The sequence below is a fragment of the Eptatretus burgeri genome, chromosome 7 (assembly GCF_056783735.1).
Source record: "Eptatretus burgeri isolate ZD-2024b chromosome 7, Ebu_testis_v1, whole genome shotgun sequence".
Taxonomy (NCBI): Eukaryota; Metazoa; Chordata; class Myxini; order Myxiniformes; family Myxinidae; genus Eptatretus; species Eptatretus burgeri.
The window spans coordinates 14,896,437-14,919,591 of record NC_140967.1 but is presented as its reverse complement, the minus strand read 5'-3'; the positions used below and the strand labels follow the sequence as shown (position 1 = coordinate 14,919,591).

Here is a 23,155-nt window from a genome sequence, read left to right as displayed (position 1 = left end):
CAGTCTCCTCCACAGTCTCCTCCACAGTCTCCTCCACAGTCTCCTCCACAGTCTCCTCCACAGTCTCCTCCACAGTCTCCTCCACAGTCTCCTCCACAGTCTCCTCCACAGTCTCCTCCACCGTCTCCTCCACCGTCTCCTCCACCGTCTCCTCCACCGTCTCCTCCACCGTCTCCCACACCTCCACCACCGTCTCCGAATCCGCCACCTCCTCCGCCAACGTCTCTGCCACAGATTCAGACTCCGCCACCTTCTCTGCCACCGAATCCGCAACCGTCTTCTCCACTCTCTCCGCCACCGACTCTGCCACTGACTCAGACTTGGCCACCGACTCAGACTCCGCCACCGACTCAGACTCCGCCACCGTCTTCTCCACCGTCTTCTCCACCGTCTTCTCCACCGTCTTCTCCACCATCTCCGACTCAGAATCCGCCACCGCCTCCGCCACCGTCTCCTCCAACGACTCCGCCACCGTCTCCTCCACAATCGCCGCCACAGTCTCCTCCACCGTCTCCTCCACCGTCTCCTCCACCGTCTCCTCCACCGTCTCCTCCACCGTCTCCTCCACCGTCTCCTCCACCGTCTCCTCCACCGTCTCCTCCACCGTCTCCTCCACCGTCTCCTCCACCGTCTCCTCCACCGTCTCCTCCACCGTCTCCTCCACCGTCTCCTCCACCGTCTCGGAACACCGTCTCGGAACACCGTCTCGGAACACCGTCTCGGAACACCGTCTCGGACACCGTCTCGGAACACCGTCTCGGAACACCGTCTCGGAACACCGTCTCGGAACACCGTCTCGGAACACCGTCTCGGAACACCGTCTCGGACACCGACTCCGCCACCGACTCCTCCACCGTCTCCCACACCTCCACCACCGTCTCCGAATCCGCCACCTCCTCCGCCAACGTCTCTGCCACAGATTCAGACTCCGCCACCTTCTCTGCCACCGAATCCGCAACCGTCTTCTCCATTCTCTCCGCCACCGACTCTGCCACTGACTCAGACTTGGCCACCGACTCAGACTCCGCCACCGACTCAGACTCCGCCACCGTCTTCTCCACCGTCTTCTCCACCGTCTTCTCCACCGTCTTCTCCACCATCTCCGACTCAGAATCCGCCACCGCCTCCGCCACCGTCTCCTCCAACGACTCCGCCACCGTCTCCTCCACAATCGCCGCCACCGTCTCCTCCACCGTCTCCTCCACCGTCTCCTCCACCGTCTCCTCCACCGTCTCCTCCACCGTCTCGGACACCGACTCCGCCACCGACTCCGCCACCGTCTCCTCCAGCGTCTCCGCCACCGTCTCCGCCACCGTCTCCGCCACCGTCTCCGCCACCGTCTCCTCCACAGTCTCCTCCACCGTCTCCTCCACCGTCTCCTCCACCGTCTCCTCCACCGTCTCCTCCACCGTCTCCTCCACCGTCTCCTCCACCGTCTCCTCCACCGTCTCCTCCACCGACTCCTCCAGCGTCTCCTCCAGCGTCTCCTCCACCGTCTCCTCCACCGACAGGCTCCTCCACCGTCTCCGCCACCGACTCCGCCACCGACTCAGAATCCGCCACCATCTTCACCACCGTCTCCTCCGCCACCGTCTCTGCCACCGATTCAGACGAAGCCACCGTCTCCTCCAGCGTCTCCTCCAGTGTCTCCCCCACCGTCTCCGCCAGCGACTCCTCCACCGTCTCCTCCACAGTCTCCTCCACCGACTCAGACTTGGCCACCGACTCCTCCACCGACTCTGCCACCGATTCAGACTCTGTCACCGTCACCATCTCAGAATCCGCCACCTTCTCCGCCACCATCTCCTCCAACGACTCCGCCACCGTCTCTTCCACAATCACCTCCACCGTGTCCTCCACCGTGTCCTCCACCGTGTCCTCCACCGTCAGGCTCCTCCACCGTCAGGCTCCTCCACCGTCAGGCTCCTCCACCGTCAGGCTCCTCCACCGTCAGGCTCCTCCACCGTCTTCTTCACCGTCTCCTCCACCGTCTCCTCCACCGTCTCCTCCACCGTCTCCTCCACCGTCTCCTCCACCGTCTCCGCCACCGTCTCCGCCACCGTCTCCGCCACCGTCTCCGCCACCGTCTCCTCAACCGACAGGCTCCGCCACAGTCTCCTCCACCGTCTCCTCCACCGTCTCCTCCACCGTCTCCTCCACCGTCTCCGACTCAGAATCCGCCACCACCTCCGCCACCGTCTCCTCAACCGACAGGCTCCGCCACAGTCTTCTTCGCCGTCTCCTCCACCGTCTCCTCCACCGTCTCCTCCACCGTCTCCTCCACCGTCTCCCACACCTCCACCACCGTCTCCGAATCCGCCACCTCCTCCGCCAACGTCTCTGCCACAGATTCAGGCTCCGCCACCTTCTCTGCCACCGAATCCGCATCCGTCTTCTCCACTCTCTCCGCCACCGACTCTGCCACTGACTCAGACTTGGCCACCGACTCAGACTCCGCCACCGACTCAGACTCCGCCACCGTCTTCTCCACCGTCTTCTCCACCGTCTTCTCCACCGTCTTCTCCACCGTCTTCTCCACCATCTCCGACTCAGAATCCGCCACCGTCTCCTCCAACGACTCCGCCACCGTCTCCTCCACAATCGCCGCCACAGTCTCCTCCACAGTCTCCTCCACCGTCTCCTCCACCGTCTCCTCCACCGTCTCCTCCACCGTCTCCTCCACCGTCTCCTCCACCGACTCGGACACCGACTCGGACACCGACTCGGACACCGTCTCCCACACCTCCACCACCGTCTCCGAATCCGCCACCTCCTCCGCCAACGTCTCTGCCACAGATTCAGACTCCGCCACCTTCTCTGCCACCGAATCCGCAACCGTCTTCTCCACTCTCTCCGCCACCGACTCTGCCACTGACTCAGACTTGGCCACCGACTCAGACTCTGCCACCGTCTTCTCCACCGTCTTCTCCACCGTCTTCTCCACCGTCTTCTCCACCGTCTTCTCCACCGTCTTCTCCACCATCTCCGACTCAGAATCCGCCACCGCCTCCGCCACCGTCTCCTCCAACGACTCCGCCACCGTCTCCTCCACAATCGCCGCCACCGTCTCCTCCACCGTCTCCTCCACCGTCTCCTCCACCGTCTCCTCCACCGTCTCGGACACCGACTCCGCCACCGACTCCGCCACCGACTCCGCCACCGTCTCCTCCAGCGTCTCCTCCAGCGTCTCCTCCAGCATCTCCGCCACCGTCTCCGCCACCGTCTCCGCCACCGTCTCCTCCACAGTCTCCTCCACCGTCTCCTCCACCGACTCCTCCAGCGTCTCCTCCACCGACAGGCTCCTCCACCGTCTCCGCCACCGACTCCGCCACCGACTCAGAATCCGCCACCGTCTTCACCACCGTATCCTCCGCCACCGTCTCTGCCACCGATTCAGACGAAGCCACCGTCTCCTCCAGCGTCTCCTCCAGTGTCTCCCCCACCGTCTCCGCCAGCGACTCCTCCACCGTCTCCTCCACCGTCTCCTCCACCGACTCAGACTTGGCCACCGACTCCTCCACCGACTCTGCCACCGATTCAGACTCTGTCACCGTCACCATCTCAGAATCCGCCACCTTCTCCGCCACCATCTCCTCCAACGACTCCGCCACCGTCTCTTCCACAATCACCTCCACCGTCAGGCTCCTCCACCGTCAGGCTCCTCCACCGTCAGGCTCCTCCACCGTCAGGCTCCTCCACCGTCAGGCTCCTCCACAGTCTTCTTCACCGACTCCTCCACCGTCTCCTCCACCGTCTCCTCCACCGTCTCCTCCACCGTCTCCGCCACCGTCTCCGACTCAGAATCCGCCACCGTCTCCGACTCAGAATCCGCCACCACCTCCGCCACCGTCTCCTCAACCGACAGGCTCCGCCACAGTCTCCTCCACCGTCTCCTCCACCGTCTCCTCCACCGTCTCCTCCACCGTCTCCTCCACCGTCTCCTCCACCGTCTCCTCCACCGTCTCCGACTCAGAATCCGCCACCACCTCCGCCACCGTCTCCTCAACCGACAGGCTCCGCCACAGTCTTCTTCACCGTCTCCTCCACCGTCTCCTCCACCGTCTCCTCCACCGTCTCCTCCACCGTCTCCTCCACCGTCTCCTCCACCGTCTCCTCCACCGTCTCCTCCACCGTCTCCGCCGCCACCGTCTCCTCCGCCACCGTCTCCTCCGCCACCGTCTCCTCCGCCACCGTCTCCTCCACCACCGTCTCCTCCACCGTCTCCGCCACCGTCTCCGACTCAGAATCCGCCACCGTCTCCGACTCAGAATCCGCCACCGCCACCGCCTCCGCCACCGTCTCCTCAACCGACAGGCTCCGCCACCGTCTCCTCCACCGTCTCCTCCACCGTCTCCTCCACCGTCTCCGCCACCGTCTCCGCCACCGTCTCCGCCACCGTCTCCTCCACCGTCTCCTCCACCGTCTCCTCCACCGTCTCCTCCACCGTCTCCTCCACCGTCTCCGCCACCGTCTCCTCCACCGTCTCCTCCACCGTCTCCTCCACCGTCTCCTCCACCGTCTCCTCCACCGTCTCCTCCACCGTCTCCTCCACCGTCTCCTCCACCGTCAACCGACTCAGAATCCGCCACCACCTCCGCCACCGTCTCCTCAACCGACAGGCTCCGCCACAGTCTCCTTCACCGTCTCCTTCACCGTCTCCTCCACCGTCTCCTCCACCGTCTCCTCCACCGTCTCCTCCACCGTCTCCTCCACCGTCTCCTCCACCGTCTCCTCCACCGTCTCCTCCACCGTCTCCTCCACCGTCTCCTCCACCGTCTCCTCCACCGTCTCCTCCACCGTCTCCTCCACCGTCTCCTCCACCGTCTCCGCCACCGTCTCCTCCACCGTCTCCTCCACCGTCTCCTCCACCGTCTCCTCCACCGTCTCCTCCACCGTCTCCTCCACCGTCTCCTCCACCGTCTCCTCCACCGTCTCCTCCACCGTCTCCTCCACCGTCTCCTCCACCGTCTCCTCCACCGTCTCCTCCACCGTCTCCTCCACCGTCTCCTCCACCGTCTCCTCCACCGTCTCCTCCACCGTCTCGTCCACCGACTCTGCCACCGCCACCATCTCCTCCAACGGCTCCGCCACCGTCTCTTCCACAATCACCTCCACCGTGTCCTCCACCGTCTCCGCCACCGTCTCCTCCACCGTCGGGCTCCTCCACCGTCGGGCTCCTCCACCGTCGGGCTCCTCCACCGTCGGGCTCCTCCACCGTCGGGCTCCTCCACCGTCGGGCTCCTCCACCGTCGGGCTCCTCCACAGTCTTCTTCACCGACTCCTCCACCGTCTCCGCCACCGTCTCCTCCACAATCGCGCCACCGTCTCCTGCGCCACCGTCTCCTGCGCCACCGTCTCCTGCGCCACCGTCTCCTGCGCCACCGTCTCCTGCGCCACCATCTCCTGCGCCACCGTCTCCTCCACCGTCTCCTCCACCGTCTCCTCCACCGTCTCCTCCACCGTCTCCTCCACCGTCACCTCCACCGTCACCTCCACCGTCACCTCCACCGTCACCTCCACCGTCACCTCCACCGTCACCTCCACTGTCTCCTCCCGAGACTTCTCCGCCACCGTCTCCGCCACTGTCTCAGACCCCGCCACCGTCTCCTCCACCATGTCCTCCACCGACTCCTCCACCATGTCCTCCACCGACTCCTCCACCATCTTTGCCACCGTCTCCTTCGCCAACTCCGCCGCCTTCTCCGTCACCGTCTCCGCCACTGACTCCGCCTCCGCCACCCTCTCCTCCACCATATCCGCCACCATCTCCGCCACCATCTCCTCCAACGACTCCGCCACCCTCTCCTCCACCGTCTCATCCACCGACTCCTCCACCGTCTCCGCCACCGACTCCGCCACCGACTCAGACTCCGCCACCGTCTCCGCCACAGACTCAGACTCCGCCTCCTCCACCGTCTCCTCCACCGACTCAGACTCCGCTACCGTCTCCGCCACAGACTCAGACTCCGTCTCCTCCACCGACCCCTCCATCGTCTCCGACTCAGAATCCACCACCTTCTCCGCCACCGAATCCGCAACCGACTCAGGCTCCACCACCGTCTCCGCCACCGTCTCCACCACCGTCTTCTTCATCGACTCGGCCAACGTCTCCTCCACCATCTCCTCCACCATCTCCGCCACCCTCTCCGCCACCGTCTCCGCCACCGACTCAGACTCCGTCTCCTCCACCGTCTCCTCCAGAGTCTCCTCCACAGTCTCCTCCACAGTCTCCTCCACAGTCTCCTCCACAGTCTCCTCCACAGTCTCCTCCACCGTCTCCTCCACCGTCTCCTCCCCCGTCTCCTCCACTGTCTCCTCCACCGTCTCCTCCACCGTCTCCTCCACCGTCTCCTCCACCGTCTCCTCCACCGTCTCCTCCACCGTCTCCCACACCTCCACCACCGTCTCCGAATCCGCCACCTCTTCCGCCACCGTCTCTGCCACCGATTCAGACTTGGCCACCGACTCGGTCTCCGCCACCGTCTCCGCCATCGTCTTCTCCACCGTCTTCTCCACCATCTCCGACTCAGAATCCGCCACCGCCTCCGCCACCGTCTCCTCCAATGACTCCGCCACCGTCTCCTCCAATGACTCCGCCACCGTCTCCTCCAATGACTCCGCCACCGTCTCCTCCAATGACTCCGCCACCGTCTCCTCCAATGACTCCGCCACCGTCTCCTCCAATGACTCCGCCACCGTCTCCTCCAATGACTCCGCCACCGTCTCCTCCACAATCGCCGCCACCGTCTCCTCCACAATCGCCGCCACCGTCTCCTCCACAATCGCGCCACCGTCTCCTGCGCCACCGTCTCCTGCGCCACCGTCTCCTGCGCCACCGTCTCCTGCGCCACCGTCTCCTGCGCCACCGTCTCCTGCGCCACCGTCTCCTGCGCCACCGTCTCCTGCGCCACCGTCTCCTGCGCCACCGTCTCCTGCGCCACCGTCTCCTGCGCCACCGTCTCCTGCGCCACCGTCTCCTGCGCCACCGTCTCCTGCGCCACCGTCTCCTGCGCCACCGTCTCCTGCGCCACCGTCTCCTGCGCCACCGTCTCCTGCGCCACCGTCTCCTGCGCCACCGTCTCCTGCGCCACCGTCTCCTCCACCGTCTCCTCCACCGTCTCCTCCACCGTCTCGTCCACCGTCTCGTCCACCGTCTCGTCCACCGTCTCGTCCACCGTCTCGTCCACCGTCTCGTCCACCGTCTCGTCCACCGTCTCGTCCACCGTCTCCTCCACCGTCTCGTCCACCGTCTCGTCCACCGTCTCGTCCACCGTCTCGTCCACCGTCTCGTCCACCGTCTCGTCCACCGACTCGTACACCGACTCGTACACCGACTCGTACACCGTCTCGTACACCGTCTCCTCCACCCACTCCGCCACCGTCTCCTCCACCGTCTCCTCCACAGTCTCCCACACCTTCTCCGCCACCGACTCAGAATCCGCCACCGTCTTCACCAACGTCTCCTCCGCCATCGTCTCTGCCACCGATTCAGACTCCTCCACCGTCTCCTCCACCGACTCAGACTTGGCCACCGACTCCTCCACCGACTCTGCCACCGATTCAGACTCTGCCACCGTCACCATCTCAGAATCCGCCACCATCACCTCCAACGACTCCGCCACCGTCTCTTCCACAATCACCTCCACCGTGTCCTCCACCGACAGGCTCCGCCACCGTATCCTCCACCGACAGGCTCCTCCACCGTCAGGCTCCTCCACAGTCTTCTCCACCGACTCCTCCACAGTCTTCTCCACCAACTCCTCCACAGTCTTCTTCACCGTCTCCTCCACCGTCTCCTCCACCGTCTCCTCCACCGTCTCCTCCACCGTCTCCTCCACCGTCTCCTCCACCGTCTCCTCCACCGTCTCCTCCACCGTCTCCTCCACCGTCTCCTCCACCGTCTCGTCCACCGTCTCCTCCACCGACTCGTCCACCGTCTCGTCCACCGTCTCGTCCACCGTCTCGTCCACCGTCTCGTCCACCGTCTCGTCCACCGTCTCGTCCACCGTCTCGTCCACCGTCTCGTCCACCGTCTCGTCCACCGTCTCGTCCACCGTCTCGTCCACCGTCTCCTCCACCGTCTCGTCCACCGTCTCCGCCACCGTCTCCGCCACCGTCTCCTCCACATTCTCCTCCACCGACTCCTCCACCGTCTCCTCCAGCGTATCCTCCACCGTCTCCGCCACCGACTCAGACTCCGCCACCGTCTCCTCCAGCGTCTCCCCCACCGACTCCTCCACCGTCTCCTCCACCGTCTCCTCCACCGACTCAGACTTGGCCACCGACTCCTCCACCGACTCTGCCACCGTCACCATCTCAGAATCCGCCACCGTCTCCGCCACCATCTCCTCCAACGGCTCCGCCACCGTCTCTTCCACAATCACCTCCACCGTGTCCTCCACCGTGTCCTCCACCGACAGGCTCCGCCACCGTATCCTCCACCGTCGGGCTCCTCCACCGTCGGGCTCCTCCACAGACTCCTCCACCGTCTCCGCCACCGTCTCCTCCACCGACAGGCTCCGCCACCGTATCCTCCACCGTCGGGCTCCTCCACCGTCGGGCTCCTCCACAGACTCCTCCACCGTCTCCGCCACCGTCTCCTCCACCGTCTCCTCCACCGTCTCCTCCACCGTCTCCGCCAACGTCTCCTCCACCGTCACCTCCACCGTCACCTCCACCGTCACCTCCACCGTCACCTCCACCGTCACCTCCACCGTCTCCTCCACCGTCACCTCCACCGTCACCTCCACCGTCTCCGCCACCGTCTCCGCCACCGTCTCCTCCACCATGTCCCCCACCGACTCCTCCCCCATGTCCACCACCGACTCCTCCACCATCTTTGCCACCGTCTCCTTCGCCGACTCCGCCGCCTTCTCCGCCGCCTTCTCCGCCGCCGTCTCCTCCACCGTCTCCTCCACCGTCTCCTCCACCGTCTCCTCCACCGTCTCCTCCACCGTCTCCTCCACCGTCTCCTCCACCGTCTCCTCCACCGTCTCCTCCACCGTCTCCTCCACCGTCTCCTCCACCGTCTCCTCCACCGTCTCCTCCACCGTCTCCTCCACAGTCTCCTCCACAGTCTCCTCCACAGTCTCCTCCACAGTCTCCTCCACAGTCTCCTCCACAGTCTCCTCCACCGTCTCCTCCACCGTCTCCTCCACCGTCTCCTCCACCGTCTCCTCCACCGTCTCCTCCACCGTCTCCTCCACCGTCTCCTCCACCGTCTCCTCCACCGTCTCCTCCACCGTCTCCTCCACCGTCTCCTCCACCGTCTCCTCCACCGTCTCCTCCACCGTCTCCTCCACCGTCTCCTCCACCGTCTCCTCCACCGTCTCCTCCACCGTCTCCTCCACCGTCTCCTCCACCGTCTCGTCCACCGTCTCCTCCACCGTCTCCTCCACCGTCTCCTCCACCGTCTCCTCCACCGTCTCCTCCACCGTCTCCTCCACCGTCTCCTCCACCGTCTCCTCCACCGTCTCCTCCAGCGTCTCCGCCACCGACTCCGCCACCGTCTCCTCCACCCACTCCGCCACCGTCTCCGCCACCGTCTCCCCCACCGACTCCTCCACCGTCTCCTCCACCGTCTCCTCCACCGACTCAGACTTGGCCACCGACTCCTCCACCGACTCTGCCACCGATTCAGACTCTGCCACCGTCACCATCTCAGAATCCGCCACCGTCTCCGCCACCATCTCCTCCAACGGCTCCGCCACCGTCTCTTCCACAATCACCTCCACCGTGTCCTCCACCGTGTCCTCCACCGTCTCCTCCACCGACAGGCTCCGCCACCGTCTCCTCCACCGACAGGCTCCGCCACCGTATCCTCCACCGTCGGGCTCCTCCACCGTCGGGCTCCTCCACCGTCGGGCTCCTCCACCGTCGGGCTCCTCCACCGTCGGGCTCCTCCACCGTCGGGCTCCTCCACCGTCGGGCTCCTCCACCGTCGGGCTCCTCCACCGTCGGGCTCCTCCACCGTCGGGCTCCTCCACCGTCAGGCTCCTCCACAGTCTTCTTCACAGACTCCTCCACCGTCTCCGCCACCGTCTCCTCCACCGTCTCCGCCAACGTCTCCTCCACCGTCACCTCCACCGTCACCTCCACCGTCTCCTCCACCGTCTCCTCCACAGTCTTCTCCGCCACCGTCTCCGCCACCGTCTCAGACTCCGCCACCGTCTCCTCCACCATGTCCTCCACCATGTCCTCCACCGACTCCTCCACCATCTTTGCCACCGTCTCCTTCGCCGACTCCGCCGCCTTCTCCTCCACCCTCTCCTCCACCCTCTCCTCCACCCTCTCCTCCACCCTCTCCTCCACCGTCTCCTCCACCGTCTCCTCCACCGTCTCCTCCACCGTCTCCTCCACCGTCTCCTCCACCGTCTCGTCCACCGTCTCGTCCACCGTCTCGTCCACCGTCTCGTCCACCGTCTCGTCCACCGACTCCGCCACCGACTCCGCCACCGTCTCCGCCACCGTCTCCTCCACCGTCTCCTCCACCGTCTCGTCCACCGTCTCGTCCACCGTCTCGTCCACCGTCTCGTCCACCGACTCCGCCACCGACTCCGCCACCGTCTCCGCCACAGTCTCCTCCACCGTCTCCTCCACCGTCTCCTCCACCGTCTCCTCCACCGTCTCCTCCACCGTCTCCTCCACCGTCTCCTCCACCGTCTCCTCCACCGTCTCCTCCACCGTCGGGCTCCTCCTCCGTCGGGCTCCTCCACCGTCGGGCTCCTCCACCGTCGGGCTCCTCCACCGTCGGGCTCCTCCACCGTCGGGCTCCTCCACCGTCGGGCTCCTCCACCGTCGGGCTCCTCCACCGTCGGGCTCCTCCACCGTCGGGCTCCTCCACCGTCGGGCTCCTCCACCGTCGGGCTCCTCCACCGTCGGGCTCCTCCACCGTCGGGCTCCTCCACCGTCTCCGCCACCGTCTCCTCCACCGTCTCCTCCACCGTCTCCTCCACCGTCTCCTCCACCGTCTCCTCCACCGTCTCCTCCACCGTCTCCTCCACCGTCTCCTCCACCGTCTCCTCCACCGTCTCCTCCACCGTCTCGTCCACCGTCTCGTCCACCGTCTCGTCCACCGTCTCGTCCACCGTCTCGTCCACCGTCTCCTCCACCGTCTCCTCCACCGTCTCCTCCACCGTCTCCTCCACCGTCTCGTCCACCGTCTCGTCCACCGTCTCGTCCACCGACTCCGCCACCGACTCCGCCACCGTCTCCGCCACCGTCTCCGCCACCGTCTCCTCCACCGTCTCCTCCACCGTCTCCTCCACCGTCTCCTCCACCGTCTCCTCCACCGTCTCCTCCACCGTCTCCTCCACCGTCTCCTCCACCGTCTCCGCCACCGTCTCCTCCACCGTCTCCTCCACCGTCTCCTCCACCGTCTCCTCCACCGTCTCCTCCACCGTCTCCTCCACCGTCTCCTCCACCGTCTCCTCCACCGTCTCCTCCACCGTCTCCTCCACCGTCTCCTCCACCGTCTCGTCCACCGTCTCGTCCACCGTCTCGTCCACCGTCTCGTCCACCGTCTCGTCCACCGTCTCCTCCACCGTCTCCTCCACCGTCTCCTCCACCGTCTCCTCCACCGTCTCGTCCACCGTCTCGTCCACCGTCTCGTCCACCGACTCCGCCACCGACTCCGCCACCGTCTCCGCCACCGTCTCCGCCACCGTCTCCTCCACCGTCTCCTCCACCGTCTCCTCCACCGTCTCCTCCACCGTCTCCTCCACCGTCTCCTCCACCGTCTCCTCCACCGTCTCCTCCACCGTCTCCTCCACCGTCTCCTCCACCGTCTCCTCCACCGTCTCCTCCACCGTCTCCGCCACCGTCTCCGCCACCGCCTCCTCCAATGACTCCGCCACCGTCTCCTCCAATGACTCCGCCACCGTCTCCTCCATTGACTCCGCCACCGTCTCCTCCAATGACTCCGCCACCGTCTCCTCCACAATCGCCGCCACCGTCTCCTCCACAATCGCCGCCACCGTCTCCTGCGCCACCGTCTCCTGCGCCACCGTCTCCTGCGCCACCGTCTCCTGCGCCACCGTCTCCTGCGCCACCGTCTCCTGCGCCACCGTCTCCTGCGCCACCGTCTCCTGCGCCACCGTCTCCTGCGCCACCGTCTCCTGCGCCACCGTCTCCTGCGCCACCGTCTCCTGCGCCACCGTCTCCTGCGCCACCGTCTCCTGCGCCACCGTCTCCTGCGCCACCGTCTCCTGCGCCACCGTCTCCTGCGCCACCGTCTCCTGCGCCACCGTCTCCTGCGCCACCGTCTCCTGCGCCACCGTCTCCCTGCGCCACCGTCTCCTGCGCCACCGTCTCCTGCGCCACCGTCTCCTGCGCCACCGTCTCCTGCGCCACCGTCTCCTGCGCCACCGTCTCCTGCGCCACCGTCTCCTGCGCCACCGTCTCCTGCGCCACCGTCTCCTGCGCCACCGTCTCCTGCGCCACCGTCTCGTCCACCGTCTCGTCCACCGTCTCGTCCACCGTCTCGTCCACCGTCTCGTCCACCGTCTCGTCCACCGTCTCGTACACCGACTCGTACACCGACTCGTACACCGTCTCCTCCACCCACTCCGCCACCGTCTCCTCCACCGTCTCCTCCACAGTCTCCCACACCTTCTCCGCCACCGACTCAGAATCCGCCACCGTCTTCACCAACGTCTCCTCCGCCATCGTCTCTGCCACCGATTCAGACTCCTCCACCGTCTCCTCCACCGACTCAGACTTGGCCACCGACTCCTCCACCGACTCTGCCACCGATTCAGACTCTGCCACCGTCACCATCTCAGAATCCGCCACCATCACCTCCAACGACTCCGCCACCGTCTCTTCCACAATCACCTCCACCGTGTCCTCCACCGACAGGCTCCGCCACCGTATCCTCCACCGACAGGCTCCTCCACCGTCAGGCTCCTCCACAGTCTTCTTCACCGACTCCTCCACAGTCTTCTTCACCGACTCCTCCACCGTCTCCTCCACCGTCTCCTCCACCGTCTCCTCCACCGTCTCCTCCACCGTCTCCTCCACCGTCTCCTCCACCGTCTCCTCCACCGTCTCGTCCACCGTCTCGTCCACCGTCTCGTCCACCGTCTCGTCCACCGTCTCGTCCACCGTCTCGTCCACCGTCTCGTCCACCGTCTCGTCCACCGTCTCCTCCACCGTCTCGTCCACCGTCTCCTCCACCGTCTCGTCCACCGTCTCCGCCACCGTCTCCGCCACCGTCTCCTCCACATTCTCCTCCACCGACTCCTCCACCGTCTCCTCCAGCGTATCCTCCACCGTCTCCGCCACCGACTCAGACTCCGCCACCGTCTCCTCCAGCGTCTCCCCCACCGACTCCTCCACCGTCTCCTCCACCGTCTCCTCCACCGACTCAGACTTGGCCACCGACTCCTCCACCGACTCTGCCACCGTCACCATCTCAGAATCCGCCACCGTCTCCGCCACCATCTCCTCCAACGGCTCCGCCACCGTCTCTTCCACAATCACCTCCACCGTGTCCTCCACCGTGTCCTCCACCGTGTCCTCCACCGTCTCCGCCACCGTCTCCTCCACCGACAGGCTCCGCCACCGTATCCTCCACCGTCGGGCTCCTCCACCGTCGGGCTCCTCCACAGACTCCTCCACCGTCTCCGCCACCGTCTCCTCCACCGTCTCCTCCACCGTCTCCGCCAACGTCTCCTCCACCGTCACCTCCACCGTCACCTCCACCGTCACCTCCACCGTCTCCTCCACCGTCACCTCCACCGTCTCCGCCACCGTGTGCGCCACCGTCTCCTCCACCATGTCCTCCACCGACTCCTCCACCATGTCCTCCACCGACTCCTCCACCATCTTTGCCACCGTCTCCTTCGCCGACTCCGCCGCCTTCTCCCGCCGCCTTCTCCGCCGCCGTCTCCTCCACCGTCTCCTCCACCGTCTCCTCCACCGTCTCCTCCACCGTCTCCTCCACCGTCTCCTCCACCGTCTCCTCCACCGTCTCCTCCACCGTCTCCTCCACCGTCTCCTCCACCGTCTCCTCCACCGTCTCCTCCACCGTCTCCTCCACCGTCTCCTCCACCGTCTCATCCACCGTCTCCTCCACCGTCTCCTCCACCGTCTCCTCCACAGTCTCCTCCACAGTCTCCTCCACAGTCTCCTCCACAGTCTCCTCCACCGTCTCCTCCACCGTCTCCTCCACCGTCTCCTCCACCGTCTCCTCCACCGTCTCCTCCACCGTCTCCTCCACCGTCTCCTCCACCGTCTCCTCCACCGTCTCCTCCACCGTCTCCTCCACCGTCTCCTCCACCGTCTCCTCCACCGTCTCCTCCACCGTCTCCTCCACCGTCTCCTCCACCGTCTCCTCCACCGTCTCCTCCACCGTCTCCTCCACCGTCTCCTCCACCGTCTCCTCCACCGTCTCCTCCACCGTCTCCTCCACCGTCTCCTCCACCGTCTCCTCCACCGTCTCGTCCACCGTCTCGTCCACCGTCTCGTCCACCGTCTCCTCCACCGTCTCCTCCACCGTCTCGTCCACCGTCTCGTCCACCGTCTCCTCCAGCGTCTCCGCCACCGACTCCGCCACCGTCTCCTCCACCGTCTCCTCCACCGACTCCTCCACCCACTCCGCCACCGTCTCCGCCACCGTCTCCTCCAGCGTCTCCCCCACCGACTCCTCCACCGTCTCCTCCACCGTCTCCTCCACCGACTCAGACTTGGCCACCGACTCCTCCACCGACTCTGCCACCGATTCAGACTCTGCCACCGTGACCATCTCAGAATCCGCCACCGTCTCCGCCACCATCTCCTCCAACGGCTCCGCCACCGTCTCTTCCACAATCACCTCCACCGTGTCCTCCACCGTGTCCTCCACCGTCTCCTCCACCGACAGGCTCCGCCACCGTATCCTCCACCGACAGGCTCCTCCACCGTCAGGCTCCTCCACAGTCTTCTTCACCGACTCCTCCACAGTCTTCTTCACCGACTCCTCCACCGTCTCCTCCACCGTCTCCTCCACCGTCTCCTCCACCGTCTCCTCCACCGTCTCCTCCACCGTCTCCTCCACCGTCTCCTCCACCGTCTCCTCCACCGTCTCGTCCACCGTCTCGTCCACCGTCTCGTCCACCGTCTCGTCCACCGTCTCGTCCACCGTCTCGTCCACCGTCTCGTCCACCGTCTCGTCCACCGTCTCGTCCACCGTCTCGTCCACCGTCTCCTCCACCGTCTCGTCCACCGTCTCCGCCACCGTCTCCGCCACCGTCTCCTCCACATTCTCCTCCACCGACTCCTCCACCGTCTCCTCCAGCGTATCCTCCACCGTCTCCGCCACCGACTCAGACTCCGCCACCGTCTCCTCCAGCGTCTCCCCCACCGACTCCTCCACCGTCTCCTCCACCGTCTCCTCCACCGACTCAGACTTGGCCACCGACTCCTCCACCGACTCTGCCACCGTCACCATCTCAGAATCCGCCACCGTCTCCGCCACCATCTCCTCCAACGGCTCCGCCACCGTCTCTTCCACAATCACCTCCACCGTGTCCTCCACCGTGTCCTCCACCGTGTCCTCCACCGTCTCCGCCACCGTCTCCTCCACCGACAGGCTCCGCCACCGTATCCTCCACCGTCGGGCTCCTCCACCGTCGGGCTCCTCCACAGACTCCTCCACCGTCTCCGCCACCGTCTCCTCCACCGTCTCCTCCACCGTCTCCGCCAACGTCTCCTCCACCGTCACCTCCACCGTCACCTCCACCGTCACCTCCACCGTCACCTCCACCGTCACCTCCACCGTCTCCTCCACCGTCACCTCCACCGTCTCCGCCACCGTCTCCGCCACCGTCTCCTCCACCATGTCCTCCACCGACTCCTCCACCATGTCCTCCACCGACTCCTCCACCATCTTTGCCACCGTCTCCTTCGCCGACTCCGCCGCCTTCTCCGCCGCCTTCTCCGCCGCCGTCTCCTCCACCGTCTCCTCCACCGTCTCCTCCACCGTCTCCTCCACCGTCTCCTCCACCGTCTCCTCCACCGTCTCCTCCACCGTCTCCTCCACCGTCTCCTCCACCGTCTCCTCCACCGTCTCCTCCACCGTCTCCTCCACCGTCTCCTCCACCGTCTCCTCCACCGTCTCCTCCACCGTCTCCTCCACAGTCTCCTCCACAGTCTCCTCCACAGTCTCCTCCACAGTCTCCTCCACCGTCTCCTCCACCGTCTCCTCCACCGTCTCCTCCACCGTCTCCTCCACCGTCTCCTCCACCGTCTCCTCCACCGTCTCCTCCACCGTCTCCTCCACCGTCTCCTCCACCGTCTCCTCCACCGTCTCCTCCACCGTCTCCTCCACCGTCTCCTCCACCGTCTCCTCCACCGTCTCCTCCACCGTCTCCTCCACCGTCTCCTCCACCGTCTCCTCCACCGTCTCCTCCACCGTCTCGTCCACCGTCTCGTCCACCGTCTCGTCCACCGTCTCCTCCACCGTCTCGTCCACCGTCTCGTCCACCGTCTCGTCCACCGTCTCCTCCAGCGTCTCCGCCACCGACTCCGCCACCGTCTCCTCCACCGTCTCCTCCACCGACTCCTCCACCCACTCCGCCACCGTCTCCGCCACCGTCTCCTCCAGCGTCTCCCCCACCGACTCCTCCACCGTCTCCTCCACCGTCTCCTCCACCGACTCAGACTTGGCCACCGACTCCTCCACCGACTCTGCCACCGATTCAGACTCTGCCACCGTGACCATCTCAGAATCCGCCACCGTCTCCGCCACCATCTCCTCCAACGGCTCCGCCACCGTCTCTTCCACAATCACCTCCACCGTGTCCTCCACCGTGTCCTCCACCGTCTCCTCCACCGACAGGCTCCGCCACCGTCTCCTCCACCGACAGGCTCCGCCACCGTATCCTCCACCGTCGGGCTCCTCCACCGTCGGGCTCCTCCACCGTCGGGCTCCTCCACCGTCGGGCTCCTCCACCGTCGGGCTCCTCCACCGTCGGGCTCCTCCACCGTCGGGCTCCTCCACCGTCAGGCTCCTCCACAGTCTTCTTCACAGACTCCTCCACCGTCTCCGCCACCATCTCCTCCACCGTCTCCTCCACCGTCTCCGCCAACGTCTCCTCCACCGTCACCTCCACCGTCACCTCCACCGTCTCCTCCACCGTCTCCTCCACAGTCTTCTCCGCCACCGTCTCCGCCACCGTCTCAGACTCCGCCACCGTCTCCTCCACCATGTCCTCCACCGACTCCTCCACCATGTCCTCCACCGACTCCTCCACCATGTCCTCCACCGACTCCTCCACCATCTTTGCCACCGTCTCCTTCGCCGACTCCGCCGCCTTCTCCTCCACCGTCTCCTCCACCCTCTCCTCCACCCTCTCCTCCACCGTCTCCTCCACCGTCTCCTCCACCGTCTCCTCCACCGTCTCCTCCACCGACAGGCTCCGCCACCGTATCCTCCACCGTCGGGCTCCTCCACCGTCGGGCTCCTCCACCGTCGGGCTCCTCCACCGTCGGGCTCCTCCACCGTCGGGCTCCTCCACCGTCGGGCTCCTCCACCGTCGGGCTCCTCCACCGTCGGGCTCCTCCACCGTCGGGCTCCTCCACCGTCGGGCTCCTCCACCGTCGGGCTCCTCCACCGTCTGGCTCCTCCACCGTCGGGCTCCTCCACCGTCGGGCTCCTCCACCGTCGGGCTCCTCCACCGTCGGGCTCCTCCACCGTCGGGCTCCTCCACCGTCGGGCTCCTCCACAGTCTTCTTCACCGACTCCTCCACCGTCTCCTCCACCGTCTCCTCCACCGTCTCCTCCACCGTCTCCTCCACCGTCTCCTCCACCGTCTCCTCCACCCTCCCCCCCACCGTCTCCTCCACCGACTCCTCCACATTCTCCTCCACATTCTCCTCCACCGACTCCGCCACATTCTCCTCCACCGACTCCTCCACCGACTCCTCCACCGACTCCTCCACCCACTCCGCCACCGTCTCCTCCACCGTCTCCACCACCGACTCCGCCACCGACTCAGACTCCGCCACCGTCTCCTCCACCGTCTCCTCCACCGTCTCCTCCACCGTCTCCTCCACCGTCTCCTCCACCGACAGGCTCCGCCACCGTATCCTCCACCGTCGGGCTCCTCCACCGTCGGGCTCCTCCACCGTCGGGCTCCTCCACCGTCGGGCTCCTCCACCGTCGGGCTCCTCCACAGTCTTCTTCACCGACTCCTCCACCGTCTCCTCCACCGTCTCCTCCACCGTCTCCTCCACCGTCTCCTCCACCGTCTCCTCCACCGTCTCCGCCACCGACTCCGCCACCGTCTCCTCCACCGTCTCCGCCACCGACTCCGCCACCGACTCCGCCACCGTCTCCTCCACATTCTCCTCCACAGACTCCTCCACCGTCTCCTCCACCGTCTCCGCCACCGACTCCGCCACCGACTCAGACTCCGCCACCGTCTCCTCCAGCGTCTCCCCCACCGACTCCTCCACCGTCTCCTCCACCGTCTCCTCCACCGACTCAGACTCCTCCACCGTCTCCTCCACCGTCTCCGCCACCGTCTCCTCCACCGACAGGCTCCGCCACCGTATCCTCCACCGTCGGGCTCCTCCACCGTCGGGCTCCTCCACCGTCGGGCTCCTCCACAGTCTTCTTCACAGACTCCTCCACCGTCTCCGCCACCGTCTCCTCCACCGTCTCCTCCACCGTCTCCTCCACCGTCTCCGCCAACGTCTCCTCCACCGTCACCTCCACCGTCACCTCCACCGTCTCCTCCACCGTCTCCTCCACAGTCTTCTCCGCCACCGTCTCCGCCACCGTCTCAGACTCCGCCACCGTCTCCTCCACCATGTCCTCCACCGACTCCTCCACCATGTCCTCCACCGACTCCTCCACCATCTTTGCCACCGTCTCCTTCGCCGACTCCGCCGCCTTCTCCTCCACCGTCTCCTCCACCCTCTCCTCCACCCTCTCCTCCACCGTCTCCTCCACCGTCTCCTCCACCGTCTCCTCCACCGTCTCCTCCACCGTCTCCTCCACCGACAGGCTCCGCCACCGTATCCTCCACCGTCGGGCTCCTCCACCGTCGGGCTCCTCCACCGTCGGGCTCCTCCACCGTCGGGCTCCTCCACCGTCGGGCTCCTCCACCGTCGGGCTCCTCCACCGTCGGGCTCCTCCACCGTCGGGCTCCTCCACCGTCGGGCTCCTCCACCGTCGGGCTCCTCCACCGTCGGGCTCCTCCACCGTCGGGCTCCTCCACCGTCGGGCTCCTCCACCGTCGGGCTCCTCCACCGTCGGGCTCCTCCACCGTCGGGCTCCTCCACCGTCGGGCTCCTCCACCGTCGGGCTCCTCCACCGTCGGGCTCCTCCACCGTCGGGCTCCTCCACAGTCTTCTTCACCGACTCCTCCACCGTCTCCTCCACCGTCTCCTCCACCGTCTCCTCCACCGTCTCCTCCACCGTCTCCTCCACCGTCTCCTCCACCGTCTCCTCCACCGTCTCCTCCACCGTCTCCTCCACCGTCTCCTCCACCGTCTCCTCCACCGTCTCCTCCACCGTCTCCTCCACCGTCTCCTCCACCGTCTCCTCCACCGTCTCCTCCACCGTCTCCTCCACCGTCTCCTCCACCGTCTCCTCCACCGTCTCCTCCACCGTCTCCTCCACCGTCTCCTCCACCGTCTCCTCCACCGTCTCGTCCACCGTCTCCTCCACCGTCTCCTCCACCGTCTCCTCCACCGTCTCCTCCACCGTCTCCTCCACCGTCTCCTCCACCGTCTCCTCCACCGTCTCCTCCACCGTCTCCTCCACCGTCTCCTCCACCGTCTCCTCCACCGTCTCCTCCACCGTCTCCTCCACCGTCTCCTCCACCGTCTCCTCCACCGTCTCCTCCACCGTCTCCTCCACCGTCTCCTCCACCGTCTCCTCCACCGTCTCCTCCCCCCACTCCTCCACCGACTCCTCCCCCGACTCCTCCACATTCTCCTCCACCGACTCCGCCACATTCTCCTCCACCGACTCCTCCACCGACTCCTCCACCGACTCCTCCACCGACTCCTCCACCCACTCCGCCACCGTCTCCTCCACCGTCTCCGCCACCGACTCCGCCACCGACTCAGACTCCGCCACCGTCTCCTCCACCGTCTCCTCCACCGTCTCCTCCACCGTCTCCTCCACCGTCTCCTCCACCGTCTCCTCCACCGTCTCCTCCACCGTCTCCTCCACCGTCTCCTCCACCGTCTCCTCCACCGTCTCCTCCACCGTCTCCTCCACCGTCTCCTCCACCGTCTCCTCCACCGTCTATTCCACCGTCTCGTCCACCGTCTCGTCCACCGTCTCGTCCACCGTCTCGTCCACCGTCTCCTCCACCGTCTCCTCCACCGTCTCCTCCACCGTCTCCTCCACCGTCTCCTCCACCGTCTCCTCCACCGTCTCCTCCACCGTCTCCTCCACCGTCTCGTCCACCGTCTCGTCCACCGTCTCGTCCACCGACTCCGCCACCGACTCCGCCACCGACTCCGCCACCGACTCCGCCACCGTCTCCGCCACCGTCTCCTCCACCGTCTCCTCCACCGTCTCCTCCACCGTCTCCTCCACCGTCTCCTCCACCGTCTCCTCCACCGTCTCCTCCACCGTCTCCTCCACCGTCTCCTCCACCGTCTCCTCCACCGTCTCCTCCACCGTCTCCGCCACCGACTCCGCCACCGTCTCCTCCACCGTCTCCGCCACCGACTCCGCCACCGACTCCGCCACCGTCTCCTCCACATTCTCCTCCACAGACTCCTCCACCGTCTCCGCCACCGTCTCCTCCACCGTCTCCGCCACCGACTCAGACTCCGCCACCGTCTCCTCCAGCGTCTCCCCCACCGACTCCTCCACCGTCTCCTCCACCGTCTCCTCCACCGACTCAGACTCCTCCACCGTCTCCTCCACCGTCTCCGCCACCGTCTCCTCCACCGACAGGCTCCGCCACCGTATCCTCCACCGTCGGGCTCCTCCACCGTCGGGCTCCTCCACAGTCTTCTTCACAGACTCCTCCACCGTCTCCGCCACCGTCTCCTCCACCGTCTCCGCCAACGTCTCCTCCACCGTCACCTCCACCGTCACCTCCACCGTCACCTCCACCGTCTCCTCCACCGTCTCCTCCACAGTCTTCTCCGCCACCGTCTCCGCCACCGTCTCAGACTCCGCCACCGTCTCAGACTCCGCCACCGTCTCCTCCACCATGTCCTCCACCGACTCGTCCACCATGTCCTCCACCGACTCCTCCACCATCTTTGCCACCGTCTCCTTCGCCGACTCCGCCGCCTTCTCCGCCACCGTCTCCGCCACTGGCTCCGCTTCCGCCACCCTCTCCTCCACCGTCTCCGCCACCCTCTCCTCCACCGTCTCCGCCACCCTCTCCTCCACCGTCTCCGCCACCCTCTCCTCCACCGTCTCCGCCACCCTCTCCTCCACCGTCTCCGCCACCCTCTCCTCCACCGTCTCCGCCACCCTCTCCTCCACCGTCTCCGCCGCCGCCTCTTCCACCGTCTTCTCCGCCACCGAATCCGTTACCGTCTCCTCCACCGTCTCCTCCACCGTCTCCTCCACCGTCTCCTCCACCGTCTCCTCCACCGTCTCCTCCACCGTCTCCTCCACCGTCTCCTCCTCCGTCTCCTCCTCCGTCTCCTCCTCCGTCTCCTCCTCCGTCTCCTCCTCCGTCTCCTCCTCCGTCTCCTCCTCCGTCTCCTCCTCCGTCTCCTCCTCCGTCTCCTCCTCTGTCACAGTCTCCTCCGCCACCGTCTCCGCCACCCTCTCCTCCACCGACTCTTCCACCGTCTTCTCCGCCACCGAATCCGTTACCATCTCCTCCACCGTCTCCTTCGCCTTTTCCGCCACCGTCTCCTCCGCCACCGTCTCCTCCACCACCGTGTCCTCCAACGACTCTGCAACCGACTCAGACTCCACCACCGTCTCCGCCACCGTCTGCTTGAGCACCAGCATCCAGAGCAGTCAGGCTTTCCACCAAAGAGGTCAATGATTGACCATATCCTTGCTCTTCAGGTTCTCATCGAACGCAGTTGAGAGTTTCAGCAGGGCTGCTTTCAGCCAATGTTGATTGTTTGATTCAGTGAATCGGGTTGCCCTCTGGAGGATTCTCAGTCTTCAGAGGTTGCCACCAAAACTGATCAATCTGATTTCTGAACGATACTGTGGTACCAAGAGTGCTGTGAGGTGTGGTGGTTCCTTTTCTGACTTTTTTCCAGTTGGTACTGGAGTTTGCCAGGGTGTGTTCTGGCTCCCACACTTTTGTTTGCTTTTATGGAGTGGATGCTGGGGAGGATGTCAGAGGATGTGGTTCATAGTTTGGGAATGTCAAGATCTCTGACCTTGATGTCGCAGATGATTCAGTCATCTTTCTTGAGATGCTGGATATCCTTTTGGGGACCCTCAAGGCACTGAATGAGGAGTTGGAGCTGTTGGGATTATGGGTTTCCTGGGTCAAAACTTAGATCCAGGCTTTCATTGACATCTTCGATGCTGCTATCTTGGCTGTACCTGTTTGTAGTGAGGATGATGAGGTCATGGAGAGATTCACTTTCCTTTGCAGTGAGATTCATGTCTGTGCATGTTGTGAGTCAGAGGTTGATCGGCGTCTGGGTCGGGTTTGGGGAATCATGGATTCCCATGCATCATGGGGTGTGCCGCTGTGCCAGTACCTGTGCAGGAGGGCGAAAGTCCGAGTCTTTCATTCCTTTGTCCTTCCAGTCTTGCTCTGTGGATTTGAGACTTGGACTTGACTCTGAGAAGGAAACTTAACTCGTTTGGTACCAGGTCTTTTCAGAGAATCCTTGGCTCTTGCTGATCATACTTTGTGTACAACAAGTGGTTGATGAGAGACACTCAGAGGAGATTTGTTACTTGTATCATCCATGAACATCATCTGCAGCTGTATGGACATGTGGCTCATTTTCCTGACTCTGATCCTGCTCACCAGATTCTGTCAGCAAGGTAGCCTTGTGGGTGGAGGATGCGAATTGCCCGACCACATGCCTCGTGATTGCAGCAGGTTGATCTGCATCTCGAGGAGATGGGGATGGGCCAGTCATCTCCCTGCAGAATCACCAAATGGAGGACCCCGGAGTAATGGGGAAAATGGACGCAGCAATGTGCTGCCCCGGCGCATGCTCCCATGCCTGACCTGACCTGACCCTCTGTCCTCCCTGTGCT

The 23,155-nt window shown here is 65.7% G+C and overlaps 1 protein-coding gene across 1 annotated transcript; it reads right to left on the bottom strand.

Annotated features, from left to right (window-relative positions):
* Positions 1 to 422: 422 nt before the first annotated feature.
* On the bottom strand, positions 423 to 22,886 carry LOC147022725 (uncharacterized). The gene is given in 23 exon segments (XM_085890304.1): positions 423 to 478; positions 605 to 1,475; positions 1,573 to 1,894; positions 1,957 to 2,063; positions 2,101 to 2,151; positions 2,213 to 2,743; positions 2,933 to 3,286; positions 3,390 to 3,629; positions 5,479 to 6,774; positions 7,092 to 7,415; positions 7,767 to 8,369; positions 8,571 to 9,509; positions 10,288 to 10,693; positions 10,900 to 11,978; positions 12,454 to 12,759; positions 12,913 to 13,542; positions 14,606 to 14,851; positions 15,344 to 16,684; positions 17,031 to 17,652; positions 19,014 to 20,857; positions 20,972 to 21,097; positions 21,275 to 21,910; positions 22,797 to 22,886. Coding segments are annotated over 23 exon segments (13,020 nt in total).
* Positions 22,887 to 23,155: the final 269 nt, after the last annotated feature.